Source organism: Arvicola amphibius, chromosome 6 (assembly GCF_903992535.2).
Source record: "Arvicola amphibius chromosome 6, mArvAmp1.2, whole genome shotgun sequence".
In the NCBI taxonomy this organism is placed as follows: domain Eukaryota; kingdom Metazoa; phylum Chordata; class Mammalia; order Rodentia; family Cricetidae; genus Arvicola; species Arvicola amphibius.
Window position 1 is genome coordinate 61,625,121 of NC_052052.2, and position 25,285 is coordinate 61,650,405.

A 25,285-nucleotide genomic window follows, 5' to 3' on the forward strand; every position below is an offset into this window, starting at 1 on the left:
TTTCTCCTCCCAGATAGGATGTGCTTGGTTCTCTCTTCAAATCCCGTTTTGATAACCTCCATCTATGAAATTCTGGTGGCATTGAAGAGCACTGTTTAATTACAGTCTCTTCTGTCAGCAAGCTTCTCTTCCTCTGGGTATACTGAGAGACGTAAGTAAGTTTCCGTAAAGTAAATTCTGTTGATGGCAGCTCAGGTTGCTGATTCAAGTTATTCCTTTCTTCGTGTCACTTTTGACGGATGGCACCTAGTGCAATCAACCACAAGCCAGGAGAGCCTTTCTTGGTTGCTTTAGTTGCTGGACCATGGGTTTCTTCCCCTCCTCCCTTGACCTTCCTTCAGGAGCTCACTCCTCCCTGCAGTCCTCATTGAGATTTGAGCCAAAACGGGGTCGGGGGTTGGGAGGGAGAGAAGTGTTGTACTCAGGACAGGCTTCCCTAAACCTCCCGTATCCCAGTGGTGAAAGCAGAATCTGCCTCCCTTTGCGTGTGTTTTTGATAAATTTAAGGAGTCAAATCGCTGACACAGATAGATAATCCAAGTGTATAGGGTGAAGAGTTATAAATTAACACATTATTCCCTCTTAATGTGAAATACTTGAGAATGCATTTTCTCAGTCCCCTGACATCCACCCAGTGAGGGCTCTCATTGTACTTTTCAAGTGGCATTGATTTGTTAAAGCGCTGAATTAGCATCTCCGGCCAGCTGCCCATTCTGCTGTAGTGTCAAGGGGCTCCAGTCCCTCCTGTCTCCCACAACCACCCCTTTTATTTCAGCTCCCCAGCCTGATTCTTCTACTCCTCTCCTCACTCTCATACTTTCTTGCCCTCCTGTCGTTTCCTGTCTGCTTTTCTTTCTGACTTTTCCTGCCAAGCAGCACTTTTTTTTTATTTCTTCTCCATCTCTCTTGTTCTCGCCTCTCCTTTCCTTTGCTACCTCTGAGGCTTTCTTACATTCAGTAGTAGAGTCTGTAACTGCGTGTGTGCGTGCATGCGTGTGTGTGTGTGTGTGCGCGTGCATGCGTGTGTGTGTGTGTGTGTGTGTGTGTGTGTGTGTGTGTGTTGATTTAACCAGTCACTGGCTTGAGATGAAGTCTTGAAGAAAATGAATTAAAATATGTGGTTTGTTTGTAAAATAATATGTGCTTTTTGTAGGAGAAGCTGGTGAGAAAAATCTCATTTATTTTGGTTTCTAGAATTCAAAAGGTACCATAGAAGCTTTGAACAGATCTTTAAATGCCATTTAATGTGATGAAGTTTTCTATTTCAAGGAAAATGGAAATCGCCAAGTTTTCTTTTTTAAAATTATTTCTTATGTCCTTACTAAAATAATTCTGTAAAATTTCATGATACTTTTAAACGTCTTATATCCCAGTGTGTGTGTGTGTATGTGTGTGTGTGTGTGTGTGTGTGTTCAGCAGCACCTGTGTGTGCAGAAGCTAGAGTTTATGTTTGATGTCATCCTTAGTCTCTCTTCTGTCATTGAACCCTTAGCTTATGTATTCTGCTGGCCAGCAAGCTCAGGAATTTTCTTCTTTGCCTTCCCAGTGCTAGGTTTATAGGAACACTGCATAGCTTTTTATGTGCCTGCTGGAAAACCAAACTCAGCTACTCCTGTTTGTGTGGTCATCCTTCCTGCATGCCAAGTGTGACTTCTCTTTGGTTTGACTTACTTGTTTTCAGGGTCTATGTTATTTTGGTCACAGTTGCTTTTCTCATCAGTACATTTTCATGCAAAATAAGTTTCATTTTGATATTTATAGCAATGTATGATTATCTTAATATGTAATATAGTAATATAGATGATAAAATTGTTTGGAAATAAGATTGCTTACCCCTTCGTTTACTGATGCGCTTCAAATTCCAGAGTGTTTCAGACGTTTTATGTGGGGGATGATGGAGATAATGACAGGTGTCTCATGTACAGATCCACAGACATGGGTTCATTTCTTTCTTTAGATATTAATCCCTGGGTCACTAAGATGGCCCAGCAGGTAAAGGTGCTGGCCTCCAAGCCCAGTGGCCTGAGTTTAATCCCCAGGGGACACAAGATAGTAAGAGGATTGGTTCTTACAGGTTGTCCCCTAACTGTTGTTCCTGTGATTTGTGGGCACATACAAATGTATATGATAAATGAATGGAAATGTATTTTAGATATTGCTCTCAAACATTTTGGGATCACTGTATTTATTTTGATGTAAGCAGAAAATCATGCCTGCCGGGACTTGGGCATTTTCTTCTGTAGTTGTGCTCTTATGGCTTCATATGACTCTGTCTTCAGCTTCACATTGATTACATCATAAGCAGACTTTGAATTTATTGATAAGAAATCAAATGCCGTGGAAAAAAAATCAAGAGTCTTTATTGCTGAATTTCATAAAGTCTGAAATTGATCTTGTTTGACTGCATATTTATATTTTGGAGTGGAATACTTCACACAATTTTGATAACATTTGCTTCTGTGTTGGATTGATTTCCCTCTGTTCAAATATGATTTTTTTCTATTTAAAAGAAGTTAATTTTTGTCTTTCTCTGTGGACTTGGCATGGCCTAGCTAAGGTGAAGGGATTACAATGACTTTTCGAAGCTTGATAATGTCTGTGTAAAGGAAAGGAAAAGAGAAAGGTCTTTTAACTGGGGCTTAGGGCTAATTCCAGCTACTAAGGAGACAAAAGTTACACTAAAGAGGACTCTGGCTTTGTCTCCTATGTGCTTGTTAACTTGCTTTGAGATCGTCATTTTGTATTTTAGGGTACTCTCTTAAAAGGAGTAAAATGTTCTTCATTTGTTGCTGCAGAGGGGCCTGGCCTCACTGCAGGGTAAACAGTGGGGCAGCTGCAGGGAGTATCTCCGCTCACCTGGCTGCAGTGCTGGCTCAGAAGGAAGAGGACTTTCTACCTCTCAGAACTGTTCTGACTCCAAGAGGAAGGTGACAAATCAGCAAGATAAGCTTGAAAGCAAAAAACTTACTCAAGAAAACAATATGCATGATCAAAAGGGTTAAGAAAAAGATCCCCCGAAGCCTGTTCTGAAAGTCACCCAAAGTGGTGAGAATAAGGGAAGGGTAACATAAAGAGTGTTAGGGAAAAGTGATGTTTTGCATGTGCAAGTTTATAGGCTCTGTTAACATTCCTGTGATTTATTGTAAATCTGTATCGATTGTAAAAAATTGAGATCTACACTGACGCTAGAACAAGTTTAAAATGCAGGCATGTGGCTCACTGTTGAAACCCTTGCCTGGAACGCCTGAGGCCCTGGATTTCATCCTTACCTCTGAGATGAAGACTTACATACATTGGTAAACTTTTCAGATGATTTTATATTTACTGATTTATGCATCTTAGCCATGCTGATGTTTGAGCCCAGGGCTTTGCTATGGCAACGTTAGATGCTCTGCCACTGTGCCACACCCCAGCCCACTGCTTATGACTTAAAGATCTTATTAGGTGCAGGCATGTTTTGTCGTGCATCTTTTTTTGAGGGGGGTTGCTAGTAATAAATTATGAAATTTTGTTTTAAATATGGTATAGTTTCTTGCTTGTGTAGTGATAATACTTTAGCTACATGAAACAGTTAACTGCCTGTTTTAGAATTCTTCACCTTTGAGTTTTTTCTCTAAAATTATCAGGAGACGTCAGAATTATTTCTGTTTTGTATTTTGTAAGTCTAAATTAAATGTCACTTAAATGTGAAAGAGCTGGCACCTCTGATAAGTAGTCCCCAAAGCAAGTGATCACGTCAGTAATCATAACCTAATTATGAATGCAAAGTGGTTTGTTTTTTAAAAAGTATAAAACAAACAAAGGAAAGTGAGCCCCACAGCAACTCCCAGCATTATCTAAGCGGGAGGAAGCATCCTTCTGTGAAGCCAGAGGACCTTGAATGGTAGCAGTAATAAGAGAGGACGCTGGCATCCGCCCAAGCCCAAGGACTTGTTGCAGGGGAGCCACAAATGGCCTGCTCAGTGTGTGGCTGTACAGAAGTTCCAGGGTGACACATGCCTCCCAAGCCAGTCACAATGCAAGAGGTCAGGGGTCATGATCAAGGGCAGGGTGTTTCTGGATAAGGCTGAGGAAGCAGAGGTGGCCCCTCTGTGCTCAGTGTGTGGGTCTGTGTACTCCTTTCCCGTCAAAGCTGGCCCGGCGTGGCCAAAAAGCGGTTCCTTGGCAGGGTTTAATGGCAGGATGATGTAGTCTGTTGTGACTAGTGCATTCCTTTCAGGTTAAACTAGGGAAATGGCATTGTGTTAAAATTCCAAGTCGCATGAATGTTTTATTGCCACAGTGCATTTAGCCCTCCAGGGGAGTGTGTGTGGCAGAGGTGGGGTGGGGGTGGGGGTGGCTGGGAGACTCAGGAACTATCAGAAGAACACTTCCCTTGGAAAATTTTACCCATCAGCATGAAGCTGATTTGCTGTGATGGTCACTTAGGAGGGTTTCACTTTTTCTTAAACTGTGGCTGTTTAAAGTCTTGCAGTCCGGACAATTAACAGCTGAAGAAAATCTGACAAGACACACACACAGAGGCTGGGAGATAGAGGAGGAATGAGCCAGAAAGGAGCTGAGCTGCCTTCTTGTGTAAACTGCCCAAGCCAGGGGCCCCTCCTGGCCGCCATCCCTGTCCCCCTTTCCCCAGGCTGTTTTGCTGTCTGCCTGAAGGCCAGCGGGACTGATCTGTTAACCTTGCACCACTGACTGGGAGGCCTCTACAGCTCATGGTACTGTATGTTACCATTACTACTCCCTCATTCCTTTCCCCTGGCTCTTCCCCCTCCCCTTAACCGTTTCTCTATAACAACGGTTTATATTAGTCAGAGGGATACAGTTTTGGAATGCAAAAGATCTGAGTTTAAAACAAAACAAATTTAAGTATGTTCTTCTGCCCTCCTGCTTGTGCATATTCTCTCTCTCTCTCCCTCCCTCTCTTCCTCCCTCCCTCCCTCTCTCTCTGTCGCCTCTGTCGCCCCCCCCCCCCAACTTAGAAGGGTTATCCTTAGCCATACTAATTCAGTTTCAGCCAGAGGTTTCCATTGTGATTTAAAACCAGGAATTCTGAAAATTGGGCAGTTTAAACACAAGGTTATCAGGGTTTGGAGTCTCAGGAAGGAATAGTGATATGAAAACAGGCATGGAGCCTTGGGTTTAGGGTAGGGCAGGTCTCACTAAGGTCTCAGATTTTGCAGACTGACCTCCTGTGCCCCTTGAAGGGATATCTCAGCCTCATTTATTGTTTCAGTTATTAAAGGCCCCTATGATTTGACTTCACTTGTAATTGTTTATATTACAAATAACACTCAACTACTTCTTGATCTGATTCGGGTGAGTTTATAACAGATTAAAATGTGCCCCAATTAAACAGTTTCTCTGGCGTTTTACCTTTGTAAAGCATACATGTTTCTAATTGTTTCCCTGCAAACAGAAGTATGTATTATCGTAAGAAAAGACATCATAGTAATTTGAGTTTTAGTTTTGAACTGCCCATTTCTCTGTATTTTTAGTTGTTGATACTTTGTTTCCTTGCTCCTGTGAAGTATTGTATTCCCATCTATAGAAGTGCATTTATGAGTATCTGTAGGGAAACGTGTGTGTGTGTGTGTGTGTGTGTGTGTGTGTGTATGCGCACGCGCACGCACATTTGTGCAATTTACTACCTTACCTACAAGGAGAGACTTGTACAGTGGCTAAACTAAGAGCATTTTCCTCTGATGAGCTACTACTTGAAAAAGGTACATAACAGAAATTTAATGTGATATTATACAGAAGAATGAAGCCTGAGTAGGCCAGTGTGCTCTATTTGTATAGAATTTTTTGTGCACATCTATAAAATGATTTTGTCAAGACAGACCTCCTGAGTTTAATCTGATTAGTGGTGTTTGTATGATGGTTGGTTCTTTTTAAACAGATATATTGACATTGTTTATGGGAAGTCTTAAACCAGCAAGCAATCAACTTTACAACAAAATCAAGATTTATATGTGGACTTGACGTGTCAAATTTAAGACATATTCATAAATGTTTTCCTATACTCTTGACGATGCCCACAGAATTATTTCCTCCTACTCTTGTGTTCTCTCTCAGGTGACAGTGGGGTTTGGATGATTCTTGTCTCCTGTTAGGAATTTTAAAATGTGATTTTTAAAAAGAATGTTATATTATGCTGGTATTTGTTTTTTCTTTCTGTTTTATTTCTTATGATCAATTCCAAAGTTTTTTTTTTCTAGGTAGTAAAAATAAAAGTGCCAAATAGCCTATTATTTATATTTAGGTTATCTGAAAAAGAAGTTGATTATCCTGATCATGGGAGCAGTTTTTAAAAATTATGAAAAGGATGTGGTAATTCTGTTTAATCCTTTGTACCTTGATCTATTAAAAGTTTCCTTTCATTTTCTGAGAAGAGTGAAATTATTCCAATATTAAATCTTTCTAATAAGAACATTTCAGCCAAATCAGGATAGTTTTTTTTTCCAATTCAAATTTCATTAAAATAATCATTTATCCTCTGAGCATATTTTTGTCCCCTTTGTCAGTCATTCGTGTTTCCTATTGAGAGCGTCCTAGGGTCTGATTGGTCCTGAATTCAGATGCTCCTGTTGTCCTGTCATTCTTGTCACTTCAACACTGACCTCCTTTTCTTCAGTCTATATCTGGGAGTTTTGAACCGTGATCTTACACTATTGCTCAGACAGATCTCAGACTCAGATCTTCTACCTCTGCGTCCTAGGATGGCAGATTCCCAATACACATTTTCTTAAAGCATATTCATTCATTCATTCTTCATTCATTCATTCACTCATTCATTCATTCAGTGCTTGATTCAGTGGTCATTTGTGTGTGGCAGGCAACCCTTCGACCACTGAATTGTCTTTGGTTCTATAATAGGGAAGGAGACTGACCTTAAGGAAGGTGGAGGTTGCAGTCTGTAATGGGTTCTTTATAATCTGGAGTCCTTTGAAGCTTTCTGGTAGCTCTGGTCTCTAAGGAAGCGTGACTGTTCAGAAACAATGGAGAAAAGGGATAAGTTTAAGGAAAACATTTACATATCTCCATTTACCTGTGAGAAGGGAGGTAACAGACCTTCCAGAAGCAGCGCTTTCTGCCCTTCTATCTTTCCCAAGAAACTGTGTTCTCTATTAGTCTAAGGTTTTACCACTGAGTAACCACTGTGCCAGACAGACTTTCATGAAGATCCAAAGTGAGCTCAGTCTTTTTGTGACACCCATTAGGACAGATCCTACTGGGCCTGGTTTATCTGTGTGTCCTTCGTCCTAACTGTCTGCTTTGAATTAGGCTTCTTGTCATGTATTCATTACCACTTAATAGTAGAGTTTAAAATGATTTTAGTAAGACTCTAGCCTCTCCTTTGTCTTACAAAAATACTTGTAATCATGGGATTAAGATCCTATAAAAGCTAATACTGTTTATGTTTATGTAAAATTAAAATAGTGACAAGCAATGTGCGTATGTTTGTTGGTATTTTTATTTTACATATTTCAGCAATGCTCTAATTGGTGAGTGAAAGTTGTGCTTTTTTTTTAAACTTGTCTTTGTCCCTAGTTTATATTTCAGTTTTAAAAATTGTTTCATATTACTGTGTCTCAGATATTCTCTGACCAGCGTTACTATTTTCCCTAAGAACTGGTTTCTTTTAGTCCTACAAGGTTTGAGCACCACATCTTGATCCTGGTTTACTTTGGCCTGTTTATGAGCATTAGAGGGAAGGATTGCTGTCACATATTTTCTTTTGGTTTGTGACACGCTGCTCACATTAGCTCATCGTATAGACTTCAGACAGCATCAAAGAAAGATACCTCTGTTATCATTTTATAGGAAAAAAAGTAAAGTCTAAAATCTATACCCAGCAAGACTGACCTTAGGGCCTTTGCGTTCTTCCTTTCCTCTTTATTGGGTCTGTTTATCTTTATATGGTCAGGGTTAATCAGTTGTTCAGGTTAGGCATTCCTTATCTGGGCTAGGTTTTATAAAAATAGGAGCAAGTCAGTTGTAGAAATCACCCTGACCCTTTCTTTTTATTGTTTTCTTTGAATTTATTCTTCTCTCATACAATACATCCCAGCCACAGTTTCCCCTTCTTCTATTACTTCCAGCTCCACCCTTTTCTTCCCAGATCCTCGTCTCCTCTATTTCCTTCAGAAAAGAGCAGTCCTCCCAGGGGAAAAAAAAAACAGAAAGACTAGGCACAAACTCTTATATCAAGGCTGGGCAAGTTAACCCAGTAGGAGGAAATGGGTCTTAAGATCAGGCAAAAGAGTCAGAGACACCCCCACTCCCATTGTTATGAGTCCCACAAAACCCCCAAACTAAACAACTATAACAGAGGACCAAGTGCAGACCCATGCAGGTGCTATGGTTGCAGCTGAGCCCCTGTGAGCCCTGCTTGGTTACTTCTGTAAACTGTTCTCTTGGTGTCTCAACCCCTCTGACTCACAGTTCTTCCGCCCTTTCTTCTGTGGGGTTCCTTGCCTAGTGTTTGGCTGAGGGTCTGTGCATCAGCTGTCAGAGGAAGCCTCTCTGAGGATGATTGGGCTAAGAACCAATTAATGAATATAGGAGACTATCATTAGGAACCGTTTCATTGACTTTTTTCCAGTTGTGTTTGGTTCTACCCTAGGTCTCTGGACCATAACTTCTTCTCCTGACCACCCAGGCAGTGTTGAGCATGGGCTCCCTTCTCCCTCTCATGGTGTAGCACTGGTATCAGGTTAGACCCTCCAGTCATTGGATTGGCCACTTCCACAAGTTTCCAGCAACCATTGCTTAGCACATCTTGCAGTCAGGACAGGTGGTAGGTAAAACATCTTGTAGCTGGGCTGGTGTCCCAGTTCCACCACTGGAAGCCTTGCCTGCTTACAAAAGATGGTCAGTTCAGGCTCCATATCCTCCGTGACTAGGAACCCTCAATAGGGTCACACTCGTGGGTTCCAGGACGTTTCCACTGCCCTAGGTTTCCAGTCACCTCTATTCCACTCGTCTCACCTGGTCCTTTCTCCCTGTCTACTCCCAATCCACCAGCAAGATCTCTTCTATTTCCCCTTCCCAGAGTGATTCATGCAGCCCTCCTAGAGCCCTCCTCATTACTTACCCTCTCTCAACCTGACCCTTTCAAGGCAAAATTTTTAAGGGGTCTGATAGAAGGAACTAATAAAAACCAGAGTTGTTCCATATGAAAAGAGAGCTATAGAATCCTGTCATTTTAGACCTCTCTCTTGGTGCATAAGCACTTGGTTCCAAGAAAACGGTACCTTTATGTCCCTGTCCCTCAGCTCATGAGGTCTGGCAGAATGCCTCTGTCTTTGTCTGTCTTTGAAGGTTGTATTTTATGTGAGAGGTATTACTATGTAGAATTTAGAGAAGAAGCTAATCTTTAGGAGAACATACCTAAGGAATAGTGTAAATACCACTGTAAAGAATAGCTGTTTCTTCATACACAGCGTTTGCATGTTTAATTTCAAGGTATACAGACTTTATGTAATCCATAGTTAATAAAATAATTCTAGTATGGAAAAAGGCTGAAAAAACAGGCCACAAGTCTTTGCTTAATTGTGTCTGAATATATACAGACTCTTCTTCAGTATGAAAAGATTAAAACTCTCCAGTCCTCTCTGTGCATATATGAATAAAGGTAAGGACAAAAAATGAATCTATATTAAGCTGGCAAAGTAACATAAAAAGTACTACATTGAATAAATTGTCTGTGAAGGTAATTGACTTAATTTTGTGATCTCTTTATAAGACATGGATTTCAAGTTTTCTCAACTGGTAAATTTACATTGAGGTTTTATATAGTACTTCATAGAAATACGGTTTCTCTCCTGTGAGTCCAGGGAGAACCCATACTTACCAGCTGACTATATCTGTGTTTATACTGATCTCGTGTTGTGACTGGGGAACTTCTAGAACCTCCCTGAGCCTTGACTAACCCTCATAGTGTGGGACTGGAAACGAAGCCTGTGCCACAGAATGGGACAGCTGCGTTGCTGCTGTCGTCGTCTTCTGTCAGGGATTGTTACTGTATCAGATCTGGGTATGTTCATCAGCTATGGTGCCAGGTTCTTGTTACTGTCATGATGTATACACTTGACTTTTCAGTTATTAGTTAACACTCAGTGTGCCAATTGTGTGAAAGCTGACTTTTGCCAAAGGAAGTTAGGGTAGAGAAAAAAAAGTCTATTTCTATTCTTCACTGGGAATAAGTCACTGAGCAGCATAATTCTGAAAATCTTATGTGGCTTTTGGGTACTTTATGAACCTTTTTATAGTAACTCAGAAGCGAGCAACATATTGAATTAATATACCTCTATCAAGAAGCAAGTCTGTTAACCTCTTCTTCTCCACCTAACTCATGTGTGCTTTATGAAGGAAGGACTTTATCCATTGTTTAGGATGCCTCATGTAGTTGAGATAAAAGTTCATAAACGTCAGGCTTTTATTGTTTACAGTCTTTAAAATAAAGAAAATGAATAAATCAAAACAGAGGCAACAAAATAAAAAACACTTGACCCAAACAAAACAATAAGAACAACATCCCCTCTTCCCAAAAGCTACCCTTTTATTTTCTGGGTTTTGTGGGTTTATTTTGTTGTTGTTTTTTAGGACAGGATTTCTTTTTGCAGACCTGGATGTCCTGGAACCTACTTTGTAGACCAGGCTGGCATCTGACTCAGAGATCCTCCTGCCTCTGCCTCCGGAGTGCTGGGATTAAACGTGTATACCACCAGTATCCAGCTACCTTCTTAATTTCTGAAAAAAACAAAGGGTCTAAACCATTCATACTTTTAATATTTAATAGTTTCAAATTTGGGGGTGTGACTTTTACAGGAAAGATGCAGCTATATTACACAGTTATAATAAAGAAATCAAGAGAGAAAAATGTTAGTACTACCAGTAAGAAACCTTTTACTAGCAACTTTTCATTTTCTTTCTTCATTTACATATACTTATATATGTATACATACATACAAATGTGTGGAACATTAGAGCTGCTTTAAATGGTTTAGTTGTATGTCTTTGTGCCCTTAAAAAAAGCCCAACACTGTGCCATAGATCCATCTTTTATACTGGTAGATATACCTAGCCATAAGCAGGACAGGAAAAACAGCTCAGTACTTGTGCTAAGCATTTACATGGCCTGGATTTAGTTCCTACAACTCTCTCCTAAGAAAGAGAAGGGGCTAGAAAAGGAGAAAGAGAGGGAGGGAATATGAGAGAGGGAGACAAAAGAGATGTATCATAATTTGAATCTACTCTTATACTATTGTATCACAATTAACTTAATGAGTTCTTGGTTCTTAGACTTTTTTTAAACAATGAAGTATGGTACTTCAGTATGAATGCCCTTTCTTGGATTTGTATACTTAATTCATAATTATGGACTCATAAAAATGATACTGATAATGAAGAAGGCCTAATATTTGCACAGATTGAAAAAGTTGGGGATGTAACTCAGTAGAGTGATTGCCTAGTATGCAGGCCTTGTGTTGGATAATTAGCACTACCAACAATGTGGTTGTGTACACCTGTAATCTTAGCACTTGAGGGCAGAGACAGGAGGATTAGAAGTTCAAGATCACTCTTGACTTTTTTGCAATGTTGAGGCCAGCCTGGGCTACATAAGATCCTGTTTTAATAACAACAACAGGCCAGGCAGTGGTGGTGCACGCCTTTAATCCCAGCACTCAGGAGGCAGAGGCAGGCGGATCTCTGAGTTCAAGGCCAGCCTGGTCTACAAGAGCTAGTTCCAGGACAGGCTCTAGAAACTACAGGGAAACCCTGTCTCGAAAAACCAAAAAAAAACAACAACAACAATAACAGCAAAACAAAAACAAAACAAAGACTTGGCAGGCTTTTTTCTGTCAAAGGCTGGATTCATGTATGATTTATATAGTAGTTATTCAACTTGATATAATGTTATATATATATGACAGATAACACATATAAAAGGTAGGCATAGCTGTGTTTCAATACTTTATTTATAAAATAAGGCATCAGGACTACATTTGGATAATTAGTTGTAGCTTACTTTTGTTAGAAACAAATTAAAAGCTGATTAGGGATGGAGCTCTGTCTCTGGTAGACTGTAAGCTACTTTTATATCATCCTATCTTAGAAATCTCTTCTGTTTCAGACTGGTTTAATGGGAGTATCACTTTCTTTTTACATGACTCACGATTAGTACTGATTTTCAGAAACTTATTAGTAAGGGGCATTTCATACCTATTCCTATTCCTGAGCCTTAGTAAATTTCAAATTGGCAAAGCGGTTAATGTGCCCACATGTTTTTATACTGTTTTGATTTCAGCATATGCTGGCCATTTGAGTGGGTGAGAGAAGATCTCTTCAAGTTATATTGTAAGGGAGACATGTCCATTTTCCTACCTCTGGAAGGTTGCTTTGTAGAATCGGGTTCTAGATACAGCTGGGGGTAAAGTTAAATGGAAAGTCTATTCAGAAAGCAATCAAGTCCACATCAGAGGAGACTTGTCTCAGCAGAAATATACCACAGAATTAGTTACTAAACTAACCACTCTGCACACAATTAATGAGTTCTTTGCATCCCGAGTTTATATAAAAACAGCAATTATTGGCCTATACCTGCCCTGAAGGTTTATATTGAGGATCAGGTAGAATAATAAAATGGTTAAAATTACTGTCTTTTCACTGGTGCTGCTCTGAATTTTAAGAGATGTATTCATTATTTACCTAATATGTGCTGGTTGGCTGATGTTACTAAAGCAGTTTGGTAGGTGCTGTGAAGGAACACAAAGCTGAATATGTTAGTTATTGCTATTAATAACAGAAAACATGGTTTAAAATTCAAGGATGTTCGGTGATTCCCGAAAGTATCTTAGAGCACCAGGGAGAAAGAGAACATTTTCTTCTCTGCACCAGGGTATCTCGTGGAAGAATTGCTGTTGAGAAATACAGAGAGTTCAGAAGTAGAATGCAGGGAAGGCCGTTCCAAGAAGACCAGCCAGAGCAGTGTGTCCCGTGAGGAAAGCACAACCAGGACGCAAGGCACATCAGAGGGGCTACTTAGACTCTAGTTAAGTTTTTCTTTGTGTGAGAGAAGGTAAAACTGAAAGGACGGGTTAAAGTTGGATTCCCTGGGGTCTAGAAAGAACTTATTGATAATTTGTGGGGCATTTAAACATCACCTAGGAGAACATGTGTGACCATTGGAGGGGTGGGGTGCAGCACCAGTTGGTGAATGCAGAACGATAGACTTGGGGTTGTTATTTAAGGTTTGTGCAGGGAGTCTAGGACACACTTAATAGAGCTGATGATCTGCAAGGTGTGTGAGGGACAGAGGAGGAGACTGAAAAGCAAGGCTGTCTCTATCTTCTGAAAAGACAAGCTTTCATAAGCAGTGGGCTTGGGATGCATGGAGAAGACTTTTAATTAAGATCTATGGCTCTGAGTCTTTGTTAATGAGGTTTTGGTGATACCATTGCAAAATGCAGTAAAGCCAGCGATGCACTCTAGCAAGAAGACAAGCTCAGTAGTCTTAAAGGAGTTTGCTTGGTTAGCGAAATGCTAACTGGTTATCTAGAAAATTTAGTGGGAGCATGACAGTACAGGACTAACATTCACATGAAAGAGAAAGGGGAGGGATCTGGTGTCCTGTTTATCTAGAGGTGACAGATGAAACCTACGTGGAGCATACTGTTGAAAGTGTGCAGAGGGAAAATGGTGATTTTTAGCATTCCTTAGGTGTTGTTTGGAGTATGTGAGGTCATACACACACACACACACACACACACCACACTTAAGCTTTCAAAGCTGCTAGGTTTCAGGAATAAAGCACATTCACTTAGAGCACACAAGGAGATCCCCACTGGAAGATACACAAAATTCCTTTTTATTTTATCCCCCACTTCCTGAGATACTCGTAACAGGGATGTCATTGGTTGGAAGTTTGCCTTTGTGTTTTACCTGAGTGGCAAAATTGGGCAGCTTTTCCTATCTCTTGCATTTCACCCCAGTTGAGATTGGTTCAGTTGTGGTGGGCATATAACATATTTCATTGAAATCAATTTTGGGTCTACTTTCTCTTTTAGACTGAGGTTCTTTGCAGCTTGGAGGGAGGATTGTGCTGCATACAGTATAGTTTGTGTTTGCGTTGACAATGTTTTTACTATAGGAACAACAGGATCGAATGTGCCTTTTGTTTCTTTGTTCCTTTTAACTTTTCCAGAGTTCAAGCTTTGTATTCGGAGAAAATCAGCTTGCTTCATGGATCTTTGGGCACCGTTTATTGATCTCTGGCAGCGTGTTATAGTCTCTGCCTCTCCTGTTCAGATACCACGGGCTCCTCTGGTTAGTGGTAGAACTTGTGGTCACCCACTTTTGGTGCTCATTGTCAGTTTTACTCATTTCTGATGGGACCTCAGGCTTCTTCAGAGGTGTTTGTCTCTTTAGCCAGTCGTTTGTGTACCGAATCTATTGTCTGCACACTGTTTTACAAACAGTCACTGATCTAATGTAGATGGCTCAGGGGTAACTTGAAATACTGTGCTCTTTGGGATAGCATTTGTGCTCCTGACTTTGCAAAGACATGTTCCGTCACATTCCACTTTACCTTGCTGTTTGTTCTTTGCACTTACATTTCCAGTCACCATTTCCTTTCCAGCACTGTGAATTTAGGGAGAAAGAAAAAGGAACCAACTGATTGGTTCTGTTTTTATGTCTCTATAAGATAGAGCAACTTAAACAGATACATTTTCTTTTGACTGGGCACCTTTCTAAAGATCACCTTTCGAAGAGAAATGCAGTGATTTCTGGTTATTTCCCGAAGGCTACTTTCTTCCTCTCATTAGAAATAAATTCATCCCAATTCATTCTTTTTCTGAGACAGAGTTTTACTTTGTATCCCAGATCTGACTTCAACCTGAAACCAGATAAGCCTCTCAAATGCTAGAATCATAGACCTGTGTCTCTAGGTCTGGGGCATCCCAATTCTTTTTTTTTTGTAATTAAGATATATATAAATATATATATATATATATATAAATTTTCTCTGATCTCCTGCCTTTCTCTCCCCTCCCCTTTTACCCTCTTCTAAGGTCCCCATGCTTCCAATTTACTCAGAAGATCTTGTCTGTTTCTACTTCCCATGTAGATTAGGTCCATACATGTCTCTCTTAGGATCATCTTTGTTGTTTGTGTTCTCTGGGATTGTAGGCTGGTTTTTCTTTGCTTTATGTCTAAAAGCCACTTATGAGTGAGTACATATATTTGTCTGGGTTACCTCACTCATTATGATGTTTTCCAGATCCATCCATTTGCCCACAAATTTCAAAGTGCTATTATTCTTTTTTGCCATGTAGTACTCCATTGTGTAATACGCCACATCTTCTTTAGCCGTTCTTCGGTTGAGGGGCATTTAGCTTGTTTCCAGGTTCTGGCCATGACAATGCTTCTGTGAACATAGTTGAGCACATGTCCTTGTGTTATGGTTGAGCATCCTTTGGGTATATACCCAAAAGTGGTATTGCTGGGTCTTGAGGTAAGTTGTTTTCTAATTTTCTGAGAAATTTCCATAATGATTTCCAAAGTGACTGTACCAGTTTGCACTCCCACCAGCAATGCAGGAGTGTTCCCTTACCCTACAACCTCTCCAGCATAAGTTGTCATCAGTGTTTTTTATCTTGGCCGTTCATGCAGGTGTAAGATGGAATCTCAGAGTTGTTTTGATTTGCATTTCTCTTATGGTTAAGGATGTTGAGCATTTCCTTAAGTGTCTTTCATCCATTTTAGATTCCTCTGCTCCCCACTTTTTTATTGGATTATTTGTTCTTTTGATGACCATTTTCTTGAATTTCTTATATATTTTGGAGATCAGCCTTCTGTCTGATTTGGGCTTGGTGAAGATCTTTTCCCATTCTGTAGGGTGCCATTTTGTCTTGTTGACCGTGTCCTTCACTTTACAGAAGCTTCTCAGTTTCAGGAGGTCCCATTTATTCATTGTTTCTCTCAGTGTCTGTGCTACTGGGTTATATTTAAGAATGAGCAAGGAAGTCAGGACCGTGAGGAGTGCGTTTACCCATTGAGACGGTGGGACAGATCTAACGGGAGACCACCAAGTCCAGTGGGAATGGAACTGATGGAACAGGGGACCAAACCGGGCTCTCTGAATGTGGCTGACGGTGGAGGAGGACTGAGAAACCAAGGACAACGGCAATGAATGTGAACTCTACAGCATGGACGGGCTCACTGTGAGCCTTAACCTTCACCTGGCGATGGATGGAGATAGAGACAGAGCTGCACATTGGAGCACCGGACTGAGCTCCCAAAGTTCTGATGAGGAGCGGATGGAGAGAGATCATGAGAAAGAAAGTCAGAACCATGAGGGATGCGTTCACCCACTGAGACGGCAGGACAGAACTAATGGGAGAACACCAAGTCCACTTGGAATGGGACTGATGGAACATGCGACCAAATCGGACTCTCTGAGGGTGGCTGATGGTGGAGGCTGACAGAGGAGCCAAGGACAATGGCGATGGGCTTGGTCTCTACGAAATGGACGGGCTCTGTGTGAGCCTTGTCAGTTTGGTTGCTCACCTTCCTGAACCTGGGGGGAGTTGGGAGGACCTTAGACTCAACATAGTGTAGAGAACCCTGATGGCTGTTTGGCCTCAAGAGGGAGGGAGTGGGGGTGTGGGTGGAGGGGAGGGGAGGGAAGGGGAAGGAGGAGGGGAGGAGATGGCAATTTTTAATAAGAAAAAAAGAAAATTAAAAAAAAAGTGATCTCTGGTGCCTATTCTTTATTATTATGGAAATCCAGGTGAGAAACTCAGTGGAGTGGCTTAGTTTAAAGAGACTTGACATTAATTTGTTTGTTTGTTGTTTATAGAAAAGTTAGCCTTCATATTGTAGTCTTCCTGCCCTAGCCTCACAAGTGCTGAGATTATAGGAGTTTGCCCTGAAATTGGCTAAGAATGTCTTAGTGTAAAAATTTCATCTGCATGTTAGTGTTTGCCACCCACATCAGTGTCTGACTAATGTTTGTAGTGTGTGTGAGTTGGCGCTATCATTCCTTGACCATGGTGGTTTTCATCCCATGTTTCTGTACTTCTGGTATCCCCACTGTCATTTTCAGAGCATGTGATGATGGAGGTTCAGATCTATACCCCAGTGAATCCCCTTTTTCTTTCCTTAGTAGTTGTGTCTCTAAGTGAAGTTAGCATCTGGGGAGTCTTTGCTCTCCTGGTAGTCAGGCTTCCTTACTTGGGTGCCCAGCAGAGCAGGCAGAGTTTGGAGCACCAATGTGGGCTGTAGGTCTTGTCAGTCAGGACCATGTTCCCAGAGAGTTAGGTTGCTTTAGACAGTATTCATGTGTGCTTCCTAGTAACTCTGCTTCTTAAATTCAAATCTCCAGTCAGTAGTGTTGTTGAATACTCAGAAAGGGGCCCGATCTTTTCTTTGCAGGAGCATTGGCTTGTAGAGGAGGGACAGAGGGTCCCATATGCTGGTAATCGGCACTTCCCATGGTGAACTTCAGTTGTCAGCCCTTTTGAGTGATCCTTTTCACACAGCATCACAAGAGCAAGAAGCCTTGCCAAAATAGTAGCATTGGACTTTAAGTGAGGCTAACTGAGAAGATGTTCAGTATCCCCCATTGCCATTTTATCAAACATGGAAAAGGACTATAGTGATAGGCCTCAGTTTTCTTTAAAGGGAAAATAATGCAGTGAAGTTCTCTATTTGTCTGATGTGGCAATTAATAAGTATTAGGTATAACGTCCTTTAAGTACTCTAGAAGAGAGATTCTGTATAATTTTAGCATTATTCATGGTCCATTAGACTCCTCAGGGTGTCACTAGGGAAGAGAGACTTTCACCTTTTATCCCATGTTTTACAGCATGAAAACAAGAGGTTCTTGTTTGTGGCTGTGAACATCTCCAGTAATTGGAGGTCGCTCAGGTGGCTCCTGCCACAGAGCTTGGATCCCTCCTCCTGGGCAGCTTATCTGGGAGGATATACTCCCAAATACTTCCCACTCCTGGGGGCACACTGTCTCCACCTCTAAGTCATCTGCCATTTTTATCAACTGTCAATCTGGTGAGTAGTAGTATGATCACATGACTCCAGAGTGTCACATATCCACTTCTGTATTCTTCCTTTATAATCTCCCCCCCCCCCCTATCTTTATCTCATTCTTCTTGGAGCATCCCTGTCTCATCTCAGGCTTCTATAAGAATGGATATATTTCTGTCCATTTTTATTAGAAGAAAGACATTGTGACATATGCATTCCTTCCTCATCAGGGAGTAGAACATTCATTTTTCTGTTTTAGATTCTGTGTGCTTAACCCTTGGCAGTGTTAGCCTAGAGATCTGTGATTCAGTACTTTTAGTCCTGTCTTTAGTTTAATTATCAGTTGAGAAGTTACGATGTAAGTTAGGTGCACACCCAGCCCCTGTAGCTCACCTTACTGCTTCTGGTTTTTTGTTCATGTATTTGGCAGCACTGTGCTTTGCATGATGCATCGTCATCTTCACGGCAGTGGGAAATCTTATTTCCTCCTCTCTCTCTCTCTCTCTCTCTCTCTCTCTCTCTCTCTCTCTCTCTCTCTCTCTCTCTCTCTCTCTCTCTCTCTCTCTCTTTCTCTCTCTCTCTCTCGATCCTGGCTAGCTATTGTATGAGCTATTTCACTTAATGGCTTTCCAGAACTTGTATTATATGGGTGGTTTTTCTCTTGCTGTTTGGCATCTTGAAGTACCATTAATGCTTTCCTCTGACTTGGAATGTAACAGTTCTTGCACTCAGCGTGTCCCTGAGTCCTCTTAAAGGAATGTACCTTCTCTTTATCTCTTTCCTTCGTTCTATGTTTCATATCCACCTTTGTATATTCATTATTTTCTAGGTTCTTCTGATTGGTTTCTTTACCCCTTTCATCATTGCTGGACTGGAAATCACCAAAACACTTGGAGTGATTCAGAACTGATCTGGGCTTAGAGCCAGCTTAACTGTGAAGACTTGAGCTGCCATCGAAGTTACTTTGTTTATTTGGGCTGTGACTTTCATGATGCCTGTCAGGGAAAAGCTTACATGAATGTTTTATATTTAAAAGGGAAACTGAATTTCAGATGGAGTCATCCCTGGCTCCATAAGTCCCTTTCTCAGTAACATATTTCTCCTCAAGTCGTCGATTCTCCGTCTCCTTTTTGTTCTCATCCTTCTACGCCTCCTCCACTCCCATCCACTCACCTCCAGATAGTTTGAGCTGCATCTCTTTTCAGTTCTTGGTGTTTCTGTTTTATTTTTTGAAGTCTAATGTTTAACAGTTTTATATGTATCCTAAGTAGACAAATAAAAATGGTGTGTGTGTGTGTGTGTGTGTGTGCATGTGTGAGAGAAAGGGGGAGGGAGGAAAGGGAGAGGGAGACAGAGGGAGAGTGAGAGAGACAGGGGTAGGGGGTGCGGAGTTGAGGAAGTCTGGTACATTTCCTCCCTGTCCCACAGAAAATGTGTTTTCCGAAAGCCCTTTTGACACTGAAGTGAATGCCCACTGGCCCTCCCTTTCTAAATTCTCCTGAGAGGAGAGAGAGAGAGAGAGAAGCCTTTGTGCTTGTTGTCATCCTTTGTTTCTGCTGATTATACACAAAGTAAGTTGTAAATCGTTCTCTCATGCACCATGATTCCTCTGAGGTCTGTACAAGAGCAGCCAGGTACCCTGCTTCAGCTTCCCCTGGAGAACTCACGGTCTTTTGCAATGTCTCTCCCTTGCTGTTTCTGAACCAGCAGAATGAAATCTCTATGTTCAAAACAGAATCCCACAAAGAAACCTGTAGGATCAAGTTTCGAAATACTAGCTGATTGGTTTGTTATTTTTTTCTTCAACAGAAAAATCATTTTATTAACTCTAAAAGCAAAATCTAATTAGAAGAACAATTAAAGACTACAATGTCCATGAGGTCGTAATTCTTGTGAATGGTTTGTGAAAACCCAGTGTGATTTCATCTTCGAGTATGGTGTTGACATCGACACTGGTTACTGTGACAGAAGAACATGCAGAAAGAAGAATCTCAAAGTCACTTTAATATTTATACTGCAAACACTAGCTAGGCCGACTATGTTTCAGCCTCTCAGTTCACAGTAGAGGGAGGATAAGGCAGACAGCTGTGTCGTCCCTTAATGGCAGTCCCTTTCTGGTTACTTATAGAGAGCTGGCTAACTTGAGATTTCTAAATCAAAAGATGGAGGAATCAATGCCAAATTACAGCTAATTAGTTCGTCATCTTTTATGCCCCAGTTGCTGCTTATTTTTCTTTAAGACTTTCTCCGTGTGATAACGATGGCACTGGCTGTGGCCGTTGTGACGGGGCGCTGGGCATTGCTGGAGTGTAACCTCCTAACTGTGCAGTTGGATTTGAATCTCAGTTGCTTTGTCTCTGGAGCATGGAAGTCACGCGTCCTTCTGATTTCCTTTCCCCGCTAGAAATCCTAGGACTCTGAGTTCAGGAATGCTGCCAGCTACGAGTTTTTCTCTGTGACTCGGACTGTTGAAGCATACTGGTAGCTGCTGCAGTTTTCCTCCCCTGCTCAAAAGACTCGCTTCCCTCTCAGAACTGTATTTCTAAGTGTCTGAAGTTGTAATTGAATGTAATTATAGTTGTTTAACTTTCTCCTTTCCTCTTGAGAGTGTTTATAAAGTGCATTCTGGGAGTGTGAGGCTGAAAAAGTCTAGAAGCTCAGGATTTGTGACATGGTCAAATAATATTAAGATAAGTAGCAATTTACTTTGTGTATGTGAAATAAGGTATTGTTTACACACAATTTGCAATATATACATTCTGGCTTATGGAAACCATTTCAGTGAGCTCTGTCGTCACATTTGTTGGGTTTTATAGGAATCTTTTGCAGGATGGGAGAGGATTCATTTTGATATTGAATATTCCAAGATTGATTTTTTTCCTTTTCCTTTTATTGTCCCCTTGAGAGAATTACTGATGCAGAACTCATTAGTGCCCCTCCATATGTCAACTGCAGGGTACAATCAGCATCATTCCTGTCTGTGACACAATTCCTAATGCCTCTGCTTCTCTGTGCCCAGTCTCCCCTTCCCACAACTTAGAGTATAAATTCTTTTTTAAAAAGCTTATATTGTTTTATAATAAAACACAAATAGTGGGAAATTTCCTGTATTGTCATTATAATATGTAAAATCAGCAAACACCTTTAGAATTGATGGCACTGAATGGAGTTTTTCTTACCTAGTATCTTGTCCTCAGTATTTCCTTTCCTTTTCATTTCTAAAATTTGAATTTTGCAAGTTAATAGCTGGTAACCAGAGGCAATTATCTACTGTAAGTCTTGATTTTTTTGCTTATAGATTGTAAATACTCATAAAATCGTTGAAGATAAAAAGTGGCTTAATTAGACTGGGCAGTGGTGGCGCATGCCTTTAATTTCAGCACTTGGGAGGCAGAGGCAGGCAGATCTCTGTGAGTTGGAGGACAGCCTGGTCTACAAGACCCTGTCTCGAAAAACCAACCAACCAACCAACCAACCAACCAACCAACCAACCAACCAACCAACCAGACAAACAAACAAACAAAACCCTCCTCATAAACCAACAAGACTTATTATCTGTGACAACAGATGACATTTAGGCATTTTACTATTTGGGCCTTGGCATTAAAGACAAATAAGAGATTTAAGCAGAAAGGGGAACCTTGGTTTTAAAAGTGTTTGAAAGGTTAACTGGGTTATATTATGAGAGACAGCCCTTGGGGCAGGTGGTATCTACTAAGACCTGTTGAGAGCTTGAGTGTCAAGCTGATTGTAAGATGGGGGGAAGAGGGAATCACTCCAGTAGCTTACCTGACTGAGGACTGACCCCTTGACAAGGACATTGATAACACAGGTGATCTTAATTGGAATTTCTAAAGACTCAAATGCCAAAGGGATGGAAGACACAGGTGATGTATCCCATGATTGATGCATTGTGGTAGATATTGGTAGATAATGCGATTAGCACAGAGAGTAGGTGTTGACAAATATCAAGAGAACATTTTATATTTGCTATTCTGGGGGTAGAAACCAGAGGCTTGCTTAGTCACTTAACCTCTCTATTTTTGAGCTAGATCTTCAAGCCCTAGAGAAAAATGTTAAATGTAGGAAATAAGTTTAGATAGATTCTAAATCCATTTCTGGTCATCTTAAAATCAGAGATGAAGTAAGTTGGAGTAGGTAATGGATGATACTGACTGACTATAATAGAAGACATAATTTTGAAAGAGGATCTTCATGAATTTCATGGTAGAACTCTAGACGCTGGGGATTAGCTACTAAATTAAAACATCTTATTGCTGTTATTTTTTTTGGAATAAGCTTTATGCTGTGTTTCTTCTTTTTTATGTTTTTTTTTAATGCTGTGTTTCTTATACTTAAAGACAGTAAGTATTGGGGCTGAGGGTTTGTTTATAGCAGAACACTTGCCTATAGTGTGTCAAGTACTACCTTCAGTGTCCTTCCCAGTATGAACAAAACATCCCTTCCCCAACAAACAAGACATAAAACAAGATAGTAGCTTGTGAATAAAATATAGATATTTATAAGGTAAAATCTGCCTGTGCTAACATATTTGATAAGAGGGAAATTAAACATGTCTTAAGAGTAGAAAGGTATTTAGATGACAGAGAATGCAATTTTCTCTGAATTTGAAGGATAGGTAGAAAGAAGGTATCACCAATGTCTGGTAAAGTCTGTTTCAGTTTTTTTCTCCCCTCATTTTTTCTTTTCTCTCCCTTTTAACTTCCTTTCTTTCTGTCTATAGACATTTATGACTATTTTTGCTGTATGATATAAATATAGGGCCGGGGCCACAGGGGCAAAATTTATGTAGATATTTCCCTATTATAATTATATTTTCATAGTTTATAAACTAAGTTTCATGTATTTTCAATATATTTGTCATAGCAAATTCAAATATGTGTCAGGTCACCATGGCCTCTTTTAGACCTGCGGTTGGGATGTCCCTGTTTCTGTCTGGGTAGAGTGTGACTGTGTTGCAGCCCCCATACCTAGCATCTAACCCAGCCATATTCCCTCAGGTTCCACTGGCATGTGCTGGCAGAGTGCTGGGTGCAGACTTTTGCCCAAACCTGGAGGAGCCAGACCAGAGGCTGGAAGTCCAGGTTGGAGTCTTACTGTTTTATTAGCTGGGGGTGGTGTGACAGAAACCATGATCCCTGGAGGCCATAACAGTGTTTATCAGTGCTATCAAGAGATGATAACTCTTGAGACCAGTGTAAAGAAGGATTAATGTAACATATATATGTGGCTAAAGATCCTTGTAAGCAGAGTTGTGTATAATTGGAAGAAATTTATCATCCATCCATCCATCCATCCATCCATCCATCCATCCATCCATCCATCAAGAGATGTACTCTGGGTAGAAAAAAAATCCCTGTTCCTGAAGGCTGACTGTGTAGACTAACACAGGTTAGTACAAGATTTTTGGCAAGTGATTCCAAACCTGGGTACTTAGGAAGAGTAACCCTTAACAATAAGCATCTCTGTCTTAGTACATTGGGAGATGTATGCAAAGTACAGTTCTCCTAAAAATACTGGCTTGGATTTTTGTTCACTTTGTGTGGTCTTGAGGCATTGGACCTGGCTTGGCATATTGCAAAATAAAAATATAAAGATGATGAAGAGCATCTCTGTCTCTGTGTGCTTTTGGATTTTTCAGGGCTATGTTTGCCATTACAATGCACAGGCTGAAGTTTCAACATGGATGGCATGAATAAACCCAGTTTACTCAGTCTCGACTTGGCACCATTTCCTACGTTTTTCAACACTTTATGGAAGAAGTGTATTGAGTACAATATTAAGGTTTTATTTTTTTCTGATTTAGATGCAACACATAATAAAAGAGAACCATTTTTACAAGTGAGTTCCTCGTAGTGGAAATGAGGGTAAGATAGGGAGGCTTCAATTTTTATAGTACTAAGGGGGGTGTACCATCTCCTGCACACCTGCTCTTGGCCTTGAGAAGACCACCTGAGTTTTGTTTCGTCCCAAGCTGGTACTGTCTAGGTGGTGTATGGATGTGGTACAATAGGAAAGCAGGTGTGGCGCATTCAAGCTATGATCATATATTTTCTAGTTCTGGAAAACTAACAGCGTATGTGACATACAGATGTGAGTGACAGAAGGCTTCTTGTGGGGAGTAGCTTGATCCTTGACATTTGGCGTGACATGAGGATGTTCTTCCAGCAGTCACCATTAGTGGCTTATGAGGGTAATGTGTTTTGAACCTTGAGTTATAGTGGGAAGAAAATGGGTTTGCAAAGCCAGTCTAGAATAAAATGTAAAAATATTTATTTAGCATATTATCTTGGCACAGTGAAGGGGGAAAGAAGTGCATATCCGTGTTTAGTGAAATTCTGGTCGTAGGTAAACGGTATGGTGGACAAGTCAATGTGGTCTCTGCAAAGAAACTAAGGAAAATGGTCACATTCCTAGTCCCTTCCTTCTTTAGCACTATTTTAGTAGACTGAAGGGGGAAATTAAGTCTCTTGAAAGTTTGTCAGCTAGGTTGAATTGATGAATCAGCCTGGACATACGTAAACCTTTTGCTTCTCTTGTCCTTTCCTGCCCTGTGTATGGCTTCCATCCCTTGTAGTAATATCCATTCTGGTCATTTTATGTCAGTCACAGCACACTGCCTCTGTTCTTCACCAGCCAACTATTCCGGAAGTACTTTTAGGCTTCATTTCTTTCATTCTTGTCATGGCATTTAATTCGTTCCTCTTTGTTATGGGAGGGAAGGAGCCATACACTTCAGGGAATTCCTTGCAGGACTTGCTGCAGGCCCCTGCTTTCCCTGCGTGGGTCTTAGGCTTCTCTCTAGTGCCAGGCATTGTAAATGGCCAGAGGTTTGCTGCTTGGCCTCCTGATTCTCAGAGTGACTTCCAGGGCACATTGTTTGGAAGCAATACTTTGTTTATATTGCTTCTTATTAAGAATTTTTGTTTGGGGATATACTCTCATGTATGGTTTAGTTTTATACTTTAGTTGATTTACATTCTCATGACTCATGAAACCTCTGTCTGTCCTTAACTTCTTTTTTTATTTTTAAATCCCTGCCTTTTATTCTTATATTTTCAGCTATCTTAGCAGTTTCATGGTTTAATAATCTTGGTATTTCCAATACTTATCCTCATATCTTTGGTCTTGCCAGTCTGTGCCTGATTGACTTTTTCAAAGGTACCTGTTGTGTTTTGGGCTTAATATGTTTGAGTAGCTAGAAGATCAGCCT

The 25,285-nt window shown here is 40.6% G+C and overlaps 1 protein-coding gene across 2 annotated transcripts in view; it reads left to right on the plus strand.

Moving 5' to 3' along the window:
- The window catches only part of Bnc2 (basonuclin 2), a 272,872-nt gene that overhangs the window by 18,061 nt on the left and 229,526 nt on the right, over nt 1–25,285 (plus strand). The window contains exon 2 of one of the 2 annotated variants that reach the window (XM_038334952.1): nt 23,073–23,156. The exons of the other annotated variant lie outside the window; for it this stretch is intronic. Within the exon in view, the coding sequence (XP_038190880.1) occupies nt 23,073–23,156 (84 nt within the window). The remainder of the gene's footprint in view (nt 1–23,072; nt 23,157–25,285) is intronic. 2 annotated transcript variants of the gene reach the window in all.